At 37.5% G+C, this 12,215-nt stretch overlaps 1 protein-coding gene across 2 annotated transcripts in view; it reads right to left on the bottom strand.

Annotated features, from left to right (window-relative positions):
- Window positions 1-791: 791 nt before the first annotated feature.
- The window catches only part of RHOBTB3 (Rho related BTB domain containing 3), a 55,600-nt gene continuing 44,176 nt past the window's right edge, over window positions 792-12,215 (bottom strand). For both annotated transcript variants that reach the window (XM_059418261.1, XM_059418262.1), the window contains exons 11-12: window positions 9,098-9,194; window positions 792-3,778 (exon numbers count right to left, since the gene is read on the bottom strand). In XM_059418261.1, coding sequence (XP_059274244.1) covers window positions 3,663-3,778; window positions 9,098-9,194 — 213 coding nt within the window. In that variant the 3' untranslated portion in view covers window positions 792-3,662. The remainder of the gene's footprint in view (window positions 3,779-9,097; window positions 9,195-12,215) is intronic.

Below are 12,215 nucleotides of genomic sequence, written 5' to 3'. Positions count from 1 at the left end.
AATACCCAAATGTGAAATTGCTAGATCATATGGTAGTCTCATTTTTAATTTTTTGAGGAACGTCTCCACTGTTTTCCATAGTGGCTGCACCAATCTACATTTCCACCAGCATTACATGAGGGTTCCCTTTTTTCCACATCCTTGCCAACATCTGTTATCTCATCTTTCTTATAACAGCCATTCTAACAGGTACAAGGTGATACTTCATCGAGGTTCTGACCTGCATTTCTCTGCTGAGCATCTTTTCATGGGCCTGTTGACCAAGTCTATGTCTTCTTTGGAAAAAAAAAAATCTCTGTTCAGATTCTCTGTCCATGTTTTATTTTGTTTTGTTGCTGAGATGTATCAGTTCTTTACAAATTTTGGTATTAACTCATTATAAGTTAAATGATTTTTATTCTCTCCCCTTCAGCAGCTTGCCTTTTCATTTTGTTGGAAACTTCCAACTTCTTAACCCTTTATTATGCAGAACAGCTTCTCTGCTTCTCAGAAGTCTTGGCTCAGGCAACATTTGAGCCCACAGGGCTCACTTCTATGCTAAACAATTATCAAACTATTTTTCTAAATAAAGACAGTTATTTTGTGAAGAGAAATTCTGGTACCAGCTGGTAAAGGTAATATAAATGTCTTTATCTGATCTCAGGCATCTACAACATCAGCAATATTCTACATACCTTACGTGTAATGGAAATTATCTGTGAAACATAATGATGCTTGAGAAACACAGGCAATATTCCCATATTTATGCCAACATTTCAACATCCGAGGTAAAATAATTGCAGGACACTGTGTTAAGCTTGTTTTAAAAAAGGTTTATTTGTTACAAAATGTTAAATACTAAAACTAAAAACATATAAATTCAGGTCAGGCTATATTAAAATACACACATAACCTTCTTAGCAAAATTATTAAAGATTGAATTAAACAGATGCTTTAAATAAAATAAAGTACTCTCGAGGAAATTTTGTTTTTCTAATTAAGTATGTCAATGTAGTGTAGTTTTTAAAATTGGAATCGAAAAGTTTAGCTGTCTTGGAAGTTCCATTTATCCAACTGTTCGGTTTTCTGCCACTGCCCAGTGTGAAGCTGCCAGGCTCTCTGGACAGGGTGAATTTCACTTACATTACTGAAACTTCTATTTTATAAGCCTACTCTCTTATAATAGGAACAGAGAGCAGTCAGAAGTATACAAAGGGTTATAGAAGGTGAAAACCTGGCCCAGAAAGAAGAGGCCTTAATTCTATCACATGGTATCTTCTCTAATTAAAATGTTTGGTAAATATATTGAAGCAGAGATGAACACAAAGCATACATTCATCTAGAAATAATCTCTCAATTAAAAAAAAAAAAACTCAAAAAGAGCACTCATTTCTCCGAGAGAGTTTGTAAGTATTTCTAAATTTCTTGTTATTTTAAATTGAGTTAATTCAAAGGTACCGAAGAGTCTAGGTTTAAAAACTAATTTGATTACTGTTCTGACTAGCTCTGCAAAGCCACGACATCAGGGTGGCGGAGTCACTCCCCCAGGTGGTCAAGGACTTTTCATAATAAAATCTACATGCTCAACCCCCACGGAGCCCCAGCTTTCAAATTCAACTTCCACTCCGGACAAACAACCTCAAAAGTATCTATGGTCTATGTAAATGTGAAATAGTATTTTCAACCAAATACTTTGTTTTGCCTTAGAACTTAATGTTTTTCAATTTCCTAGATCAAAAGTTACTGATTTAAAATTTTCAGTGCTGTAACTCACATAGGGGAAAGACTACCTTAAGAAGAACATAAGGCTATCACTGTGTTTTAAAAGATCTCAAATGTGATGAATTTCTAGAAATCTAATATAGTCTTTATTCTTTACAATGTTTATCCTTATCAGATGGGATTTGCCAAGAATTGATTAACTCAAGTGGTTAAAATACAAAAAACATAAAATGCATTCTGGTAACCTGCAGCAATACAATCTAATTAAAGTCAGGGTTCTTGGAAGATATATATAGGGTGTTTTTACTGTTGTATTCTAACAGTGTTGACATACATTCAAGGACTAACTGTACAGCAGTATGTTTAATACTGTGATATAAAACTATTTAATCAAACCTTTGAATAGCTGGAAAAATTCGGTGTTCTTGAAAGTCATTGGAAATTAGAAGAAAAATATATCCCAATACTGTAGATGAAAATGATGTTAACAATAAATAGTAATCTGGTTTTCCATCTCTCAGCTTACGAGCTTTCGATGTAATTATTTCTGTTGACATGTGATACAACAGAGACTATAATTCTATCCTAGTACCATTTTCTCTCTATGTACTGAGTCTTTGATTTATAACCTTTCTCTTAACTTACTGGGTTATCCTGAACGACAAGATTCCTGCTACTCCTCATTAAATAACTTTGCGGCCCTCAGAAAGAATTCAAACAATTCAAGCCGCTGGTCTCCTAAGCTTAGTAAGTACACGAAACAAAAAACTCTTAAGCCACTGATTACAATTTCTCTAGAAGGCAACTCTTCCTAGGAGCATCTTTATAAATGCGTTTTAAATTCACACTGATCAGTCGCTTTTACCAACATCCTGGTCTTAGAATGAGCAAGAAAGCATTTCTTCCACTGTGATAGAGCCAGAACTGTGAGTGTTTTAAAGCTGAGTAAACACAAGTCATGTCTCCCTTGCCCGCTGAAGTGGCAGCAGAGAACCCCGCCTTGTGACCCTCCACTCCTGCAAGAGGTCCTCAAGGTTGGGAAACCCCTCGTGATCTCTTCCCTCCAGCAAGCCTCCTTCTGTTCCCTCCATGTCAGTGCCTCTTTTTTGCTTTCAGTGAGAATGGTGGTTAGCAAGAAAATATAGTATATATCCTGCTAGGAGACACACATAATTTGGGGAGCCCAGTATAAGGTGAAAATGCAGGGACTTTTTTTAAACATTATTAAGAATTTCAAAATGGCAAGAGCAGAGCCTCAAACCAAGCACGGGGCCCTGTGTGATGACACAAGTTACACGGCCTTAAAGCCAGCCCTGTTTAGGTTTCCTGCCCAATCAGAATCCCACAGAAGAGACAAGGTGGCTCAGTTCGGTAGTCCACATTAAAAAAAAAAATTTTTTTTCATGATGGTTCAAACATTTTCACTGATTTGAAACCATGTGGCGTTTCACTTTCAAAATCCCATGCAAATTTCTATTCCTAAGATTTCAGATTGATCAGCTTTACGCTAGATTTTTTTGTTATTGAAATAGTCATACTTGGTCTTTAAAATGCCCCTTATTTTAATAGAGCAATTTATCAGACATAATGAACATTTTCAATTAATACTACATGATTTTGTTTTTAAATTTAAACATTACTTAACTGGGAGGGGTATTAATATCACTAAAGCAACAGGGCATCTTAAAGGGAAAAAGAAGCTGTAGGACAGCTTTACATACTAGGATGGTGAAGCCTTGGTTTTAGCCTATGGTCTATTTTGTTCCCTTTAAAGATCACAGTAGTAGTTTTTTTCAGAGAACTAACAAACACATTAAGCTGTATGGTAATTTTTTTTAACGCCCATATTGGTTTCAGTCACAGAATTTTACTGGAACACAGAGGTATCCCATTCTTCTGCTTCATAATGATAGTAATAATAATAATAATAATAAAAAGCATATGCATATAAAAGCTCTGGGTTACATTACTAAGCAACGACATTTCCGGGAGTGAATATACTTCCTGTATTCCGCAAGCTGCTTCAAGTACATATTCGAAGGCCATCTGTGCTTTTCAACAAAACTGCGTTCTTCCACTAAAATTTTTAGAAAAAGAATGTTAATTGCATGTATTTTATTTTGGGTTAAGTTTAGATATTAACTATTACTGATTTCCTATTTGATAGAGGGGATCTGAGCTCGCCTATATATCCCTTACCTTTCCCTTAAATCAGTCATCAGGATTTAAATTTTTACGTGGTTTGCAATAATACACTGCTTCATCAAGTACTATGCATATTCTTTTGCTTTTTCCAAATGCGACTCATTTGTCTTGGAGATGATAACAGACTTGCTTTTCATTTAGTTTTCTTTGTAGCCACCTCACCCTCCCAAACTCTAAGGCCCTCTCAAGTCTATCTTCCACCCAGCCACAGTCACCAGGCAAGCTAACCACTCCTGAGGCAGCTGCCAGCCCCTTCTCCTCACAGCCCCACACTCTCAGGCTTTCAAGGCCTGCTTCCTGCTTCCGTGTTGGATCTTTCTGCTCTTGGAGTCCAGCCCTTCACTCAGTTTGTTTTTCCCTTCTGGTGAAGCACAACCTTTATTAGCTCCCTGGAAAAGAAGGGTAGGTCTGAAGTATTTTTGAGACCCTGCGTGTGATGAAACATCTTTATCCTCCTCACACACGATTGACAATTTGGTTTGGTACAGAATTCTAGGTGAAAAACTTTCCTCAGAATGTTGAAGACAGAATTCCTCTGCATTCTAGTTTTCAAGGTTATTAAACACTCCTCTACCATTCAGATTTATAGCTCTTGGCAAGTCATCTGTGTTCTTTTAAAACTTTCATATTTTTCTATTTATGGTTGGTGTTCTCGCACGTCCCAAGGATGGACTTTGTTCACTCATACTGCTGAGTGCCTAGCAGGTCCTTTCAGTCTTAAGACTTGGGTCCTTCAGGACTAGGATAATTTCTTGTATTACTTCCTTGATATTTTCCTCTTCACTGTTTTATTCTGCATTAACTTCTTCAAGTCAGATACTTCATCTGGATTGAGCCCCCAATTAAAAAAAAAAAAAACTTTCTCTCCTCTTAATCTTTTTGTCTCACTTTTTAGAAGATGTCCTCATCCTTATCTTTCAACTTTTATGTACTTGTTTAAACTCTTTTATTTATTTAGGGGTTTTCGTTGTTGTTATTTGTTGTTTTGTTGTTGTTTTTGTTTTTTGTTTAATTTCTAAGAACTTTTTTTTGTACTGTTTTCTACACTATGGTAAAGCATACATAACATAAAATTTACTATCTTAACAATTTTTAGGTATATAATTCAGTATTGTCATGTACATTCACCTTATGGTCCAACCAATTTCCACAACTCTTTTCATCTTGCAAAACTAAAACTCTATACCCATTAACAACTCCCCATTTCCCCATCCCCCCATCCCTGGCAACCATCATTCTACTGTCTTTGTGAATATTGTTTTTTTTTTAAATAACATTCTCTCCTGCTTTATGAATTATATCTCTTATTCACTGATGATATTTAAGATTTTTAAAAGATTTTTTTCTATTCTTTGTTCCACTAAAGTCCTTCTCTTCTGTTTTATCAATTTTATTTTGGTTTTGGTATCTATCTTTCATGTTAGGTTGCCTAAAATATCTGAAGATCCTCAGTTATATCCTTACGTTTGAGAGTGAGATACCAGATAGCTGTTTGGGTATCTTGTGGTCATGGTTAGGACTTACTGACTGTTGGAATAATTGAGAAGTTATCTGTTGGGTTCACAGACAGAATTTCCAAAAGATTGCACCTACATATTTTTTCTCCAGGGCCAGAGAAAGATGCTTCAATCTCATGCTCAGACTGTGGGAGTCAAGGCAGCAATACCTGGTGCTGGAATTCTAGAAGCTGGACACAGGAAGGAGGTTGGTGGCTTACTATACAATGTGCACACTTTTGCATGATCCCCATGTTCTCAGTTCAGCTCTTTTTTTCTTTTTTTAAGATTTTATTTATTTGTCTGACAGAGAGATAGCAAGAGAGGGAACACAAGCATAGGGAGCTGGAGAGGGAGAAGTAGATTCCCCGCTGAGCAGGGAGCTCAATGTGGGACTTGATCCCAGGACTCTGGGATCATGAACTGAGCCGAAGGCAGACACTTAATGACTAAGGCACCCAGGTGCTCCTTCAGCTCAGCTCCTTAACCTAATCTTAGCTATACCTGGAGTTTGTGATTCTAGAATTCTTTTGGTTTAATTTCTCCAGGAATAAATCTCCCATCTCCTACAACGATGAAGGAGAAGGAGTTGCCTGCCCGAATGGGATGGAGTGCAGCAAGTTGATAGTTCATAACTTTCTTCTTCTTTTCTTAAAATATTTTAATAATCTTTAAAGATTTTATTTATTTATTTTTTGTAGAGAAAGAGCACACACAAGCCAGGGGAGAGGGAGAGAATCTCAAGCAGGCCCCATGCTGAGCGCAGAGCCCGACGGGGGGTTCAACACCAAGACCAAGACCTAGGCCAAGTCCCAGAGTCTGATGCTCAACTGACTGAGCCACCCAGGCACTCCCTTCTTCACCTCTTTCAACCAGTTCTACTAATTTCAGCCCCAAGCTTTACTCTGCTTTCTGAAATACCTGGTCCCTCACATTTCTAAGGTGTCTTGGTACTCTGCTGAGGGAGTCAGCTTGCTTCTCATCAGCATTCCCTTCTGTGGGTGCTTAGCTTTCCTTCTGCTAAGTCAGTTCCCACTTCCCCATCTATTGTGTGACCGCATATATTATAATTTGGACTAATGAGGTCATGATCTAGGCTGCAGGACTTGGACAAAAAGAAATGACCTAGCAGCTCAGGGAAGTTAGTTGTAGGATTCATTAGTAAGCAAACGTGACATAAGACTACTCTCTTGGTTAAGATTTAAAAAAAAAGAGAAAAAGTTATCACAGATGAGCTCTGGTAGCCAGCAAAAACCAAAACAAGACAAAAGACTCCACATATATAATATGTAACATAATATCAAGCTAAATTAACCTGTGAGAATATTGAATCCGCAAATGCCAAGGGTAACTTATATTCCTATGCATTGCTGTTTGTGTTCAAAGAGTCCAACATATAAAACATACCTAACACTGAATGAGCTCTTCAACTGAGTTCTGCTGTATCAATGCCAACATTAACACAACATCTTGTTTAGTCTCACTTTTCAATTCCTAAACACCTTTAAAGAAGAATAATTCTCAGGCAAGAGAAAACGGTTCACAGAATTCCAACAATAACTTGGTAATTTTTGAAACCAAAGGCGGAAAATCATTGAAGGGAGCTGTAAACAGTGACAAGAACCCTTCCAACTTCAAGCAACCTTGTGAGGCAGTTCAAGTGTGAGACAGCAGGGAGAAGAGCTGACTACGACCTTCAGCAGGACACGTGCTCCTGTAAATGGGCTGAGTTACTGCTTAGGTCCAGGTTGCTTCCACGTGGGAAGATGGGCCCAGGACAGCCAGATCTTCCAACTTTTCCAAAGAAGCCAGAAATTTGATTTTTAAGATGTGCCCTGTTATAATTTTTAAATGGTGACACTAAAAAAAGGTAATACCATGTAGCCCAAATAAAACCCCTTGGCAGACCGTATTCAGTTCCTTTCAACCCCCAGATTCCCAGTTTGTGATCACTCAGTTAGACTATCTAACTCTTCCCTATCCACCAGGGGCTTTTATTCTCTGCTCCCAAGGACACATCACAGCAGGTCCTGAACATAAACAGGTACCAATGAACTGCAACATTCAGAAGACGCTTCTAGTCCTCATCAAAGGAACAGACGACCATCAAGGACACAGTCTCATCTTCTTACCCTGTCTTCTCAAATTACACCCTGGAGTCCAACTTCTCACTATGCCAGGTGGTCATAACACACTTTATAGTCAATTGTGTAAGTAATAAAATAAAATAAAATAAAAATTTATAACACAAAGGATTTACAGAGTACATTCTCCTAAGCTTGTACTAGTACTCCATGTGTAGCATTCATCTATACAAGACAGTAAATGGAAAATAATCTTATTTTTCTTTTACAAATGAAGGGAACCTAAGGCAGCATAACAAAGGTGGTTCTAAAATCACAATGTCCACTTGTTTCATTTTGAATTGATTTCTTAAAAAATGACTGTATTAGAATGTCCCTACTAATGGCAAGAAGCATGCCTTCTCTTTATGAATGGAATTAGTTTCTTTCTTTCTTGCACAGAGAAGATGGTTAGTAAATATCTTTATTCTGCTTTACTGTGTTTCTCTACTGCACTAATAAGTAAGTTCTATATAAGAAGGCTCTCAATAGGCATACGATCTTTGTCAACCAACTGAATATATCTGCCAAAAATGGACCGTTTCCTGGTTTCCTTATCTGTCTAAGAAGATGAAAGAAACCAGAGACTTTCAAATATTTTAGCAGCAGATCATCTTTTACAAGTAAAATGTTATGGAGAACAGCAGATAAAACAGAAGATAAAAACTACAGGCTAAAGGGCCAGGGGTCTAAGAACTACAGCCTCCAGCCTTCTCTTCTTCCTTCCCTCCTCTTCCCTCAGCCACTCCCTGCTCTCAGTCCCCACCTCAGAAAACCTTCAGGTGTCTCTATGGACGTCCCTGCTTAGAGTTTAAAACTACTTAACTAGGCGATTAAAAAAAAAAAAATTATTCCCTGAGCCTATTCTAAGTAACATGAGCATACCATCGTATCTAAACTGACCATCTACTCTGATGACTATTCGGTTCTCATTTTCTTTCTTCTTGTGCAGCATTCAGGAGCTCACACTTTGACTGGTTTTAATCTTCACAACTCACCTTAAAGATCACATTATGTACACTCTCTGTTCAGTAAGTTTTGCAACACTTTCTGACCAATTAAAAAACTGTTATTCCCGAGGAATATAATGGATTCCTATACAGATACGCTTAAATAAATGTGCATATCAGAACAACAGAACTACATATTATAAATAATAAATGACAGTTACAATTTCCTTCACAAGAAAAAAATTTAAATCTGTACTGTTAAAATTTTGCTTCTGATTTAGGTAGTTAAAACTAAAATATTGTTTGTCACAATCAAATTCCACCTGAGGCTACCTTATCACTTTACTTCAGAAAAAAAGGCACCCTTAAAAATGGATGGGAGCTATAAAACAATCATTAGAAAGCTTCTTGTGTAACACAGGTCAAGCTATTGTTATAAGCAGGTGACTGTAAGTTAAAGTGTAAGTTAAAATTACCACACTGTGTAGTTAAGAGGAAGGTATTACACTGACTTTTTTTTTTAACTTTTTGTTTTTTAACAACTACTATCCCTACAAACTACCTCTTAAACCTAAGAGCAAAGAACAAAGTTTTCATTTCAAAAGAGTAATTGGGAACCTACCTGAAAGATCCTGAAATTCAGGCTTTTGGCTGAAGATGAGGTAGTTAGTAGCAATGAAATGAAGCAGCCAGGTTGAAAGGCAATCCGAGTGGTGAAACTGCAAGAAAAATGGAAAGTGAAACAATGTTGTACTAATAACCATCCAGACATCCAGATGATGAATAGGTGGAGAGAACGGTCTGGCAGGATTTGTGTAGAGCAGGACTCCATATTGACTGTGTCCGCATGTGACGCAGCCTTCCGCCTCCTCTGAGAGCAGAAAGGAAAAGGGAGATTATTTGCATGTAATAATAAAATTACATCAGGGAAGAGACCAAATCAAATGAATAACAAGCCACTGGTGCTAGAGCATCTCACTGTCTTGAACACAGGCACACTGCATCAGTGGTTAAGAGACTCTTTGAGGTTCTTAAGGATTTCCTTTAATCTAAGGTCATGGCCGTCACTAATCGCACTTACAGCTGTGTAACAGAGATATGATTATGGTTGACGAAGGTACATCCTTGGCCATAGCTAAACAAGTTCACCCATGGGGCAAACTGAAATATATTTTGTGAAGGAAATGTCATCAACCTAAGGGCATGGGCTTCAATGTGTACATACCTCTATGAGAAGGTTATGTCTGAGCAGTTGCTTTTATCTAGGATATAGTTAAGAGGATGCTTTTAACTAGGATGTAGTTATATGCTCTTACGGTGAGCAGGATTTCCAGCACATTTCTCATTCTGAATTTCAATAGCTAATGGAAGGGAAATTGAGAGCACTGTGGCCATGACATCCTCACCTTGGTGCCAATCGACCAGTGATGCTCACTGATCCATCTAACCACTCAATTCAGACGACATAACGTGCTGGCAGGCCACTTTGATACATGAGTACAGTTCTTTTTTTTATTATTGTGGTTAAAATGCACAAAACATAAAATTTACCATTTTAACCTTTTTTAAGGGTACCAGTGGCATTAAGTACATTCACATTATCATGCAACCATCACTACTATCTATTTCCAGAAAGTTTTTATCATTCCAAACTGAAACTCTACACACTAAATAGTAACTCCCCTTCTACCCCTCCCCCTAGTCCCTGGTAGCCACTATTCTATTATTCTCTCTCTGAATTTGACTATTCTAGATACCTCACAGACCCTGGCTTATACAATAGGTATGCTTGTTCTGCCTGGTTTATCGTACTTAGAATAATGTCCTCAAGTACCATCCATGTTGCAGCACATATTACATTATTCCTTTTTAAGACTGAGTAATATTCCACTGTATGTATATACCACATTTTATTTATCCATTCACCTGTTGATGGACATTTAGGTTGTCTGCACCTTTAAGCTAAATATAGCTCTTTTAAGGGAATGCTAAAGTATTATATAAGAAATAATGCTAAATCGAAGAAAGATTTATAATCTCAAATCTTAAAGAAGAAACTCACGTATTGCTCTTTTAATATAATGTGGGAATATTTTCACATGTTAAATCCACAGGTTCCTCTACTTTTCATTATACAAAATAAAAATTTTTGAATGTAAGATACTTTATGGTTCATTAGATCCCACATCACATTTTACCAATTTTTACTCGCCTTAACTTTAAGCCGATAAATGTGAGTGATCTCAAAGAGATAGAACAAGAATGTGTAGCTATTTTAACAGAAGCCACCAGCACGATCAAATGATTAACCCAAAGCAGATAACCTACAAAGAAAAGTTCAGGACATCACCTAAGGGCTGCGACTTTAAGGAGAAGGACGATCACAGAAATGAACAGCTAGCTACAGAAACATGGTTAAAATAAAGAATTTTAGTTTTGACCAAGATTCAAGGTATCATAACTATCACACACAAGCACGAGTCGGGGAACAGAGGGAGAGGGAGAGAGAATCTTAAGCAGACTCCCCACTGAGCATGAGCCTGAAGCTACTTGGAGGCTCAATCTCACAACCCCAAGATCACAACCTCAGCAGAAACCAAGAATTGGATGCTTATCTGACTGCGGCACCCAGGTGCCCCTGACGAAGCAGGTTTAAACTGAAATAAACAACAAAATAAAAAAAGAAAGGCTTTAAAAATACCATAAACACAATGCATTTAACAGTTCTGTGAAGAATAATAGTGGTGGAAAAAATACCCAGAAACTCACAAGGAAAAGATCAGAAAACTGGTAGCCTGCAGCAGCCAAATATTAACGTACAGATTATAAAACATTGAGTTTTTATAAGTAAGAAACTGAGTTTGAAACTTTAATATGGTTAGCAGGACTTCAGAGGAATCACCAAAGTTTGGCTAGTTAGAACAGAAAAGGGAGCAGAGATAAGGAGATGCCTACCTGAGTTCAAGGGACTGAATCTGATTAAGGGAAAGCAGCTTCTCTTGCATGTTCAAAGTCCAACTTGGGGCACCTGGGTGGCTCAGTAGTTAAGTGTCTGGGATCAGCTCAGAACAGGATCCCAGAGTCCTGGGATCCAGGCTCTTATCAGGCTCCTGCTCAGCGGGAAGCGCCTGCTTCTCCCTCTCCCACTTGCCCTACTTGTGTTCCCTCTCTCACTGTGTCTTTCTCTGCCAAATAAAAGTCCAACTTGATGGAAACAGATGAACTTGAAGGTAAAATCATGATAAGGAATTGAGAAACATTAGGGGAAGGGAAAGGAGGAAGCAGAAGTGAGAGAATATCAAAGCGCTCCACTCTATCAAAAGTATGAAGGATGCTTTCCTGATAAACAATGAAAAACTAGCAGAGATGACAGTAGAGTGCTTGGAGATTTTGATTATTCAAAAAAAACTACTCCAAGTCTAATTCTGCTAAAAGACAGTTTCACCTCCCAGAAGTCAGAGAAACAATGAAGGAAAAATTACCTAAAATTCTGACCAACAATATGAACTGGCTGGTGAACTAAAGCCTCAAACTAGGAACTTCCAAGAGAACTGGCAATGAAAATGATCCTGTTATCTTGGATTTGTAATTGCCAAATTGGGGACCACCAGGAAGAGAATAAAGAAAAACTGGTAATTGGAGGCTTAATCCTATAAATTAAAAAAGTCTTCAGAAACAAAAAGTAAAATTCAAAAAGGTCTGGTATCTTAAACTTTTAAAATTAAAGAGAAAGAAATAAG

Source organism: Mustela nigripes, chromosome 12 (genome assembly GCF_022355385.1).
Source record: "Mustela nigripes isolate SB6536 chromosome 12, MUSNIG.SB6536, whole genome shotgun sequence".
Taxonomy (NCBI): Eukaryota; Metazoa; Chordata; class Mammalia; order Carnivora; family Mustelidae; genus Mustela; species Mustela nigripes.
This window is presented reverse-complemented; position numbering and strand designations above follow the sequence as displayed.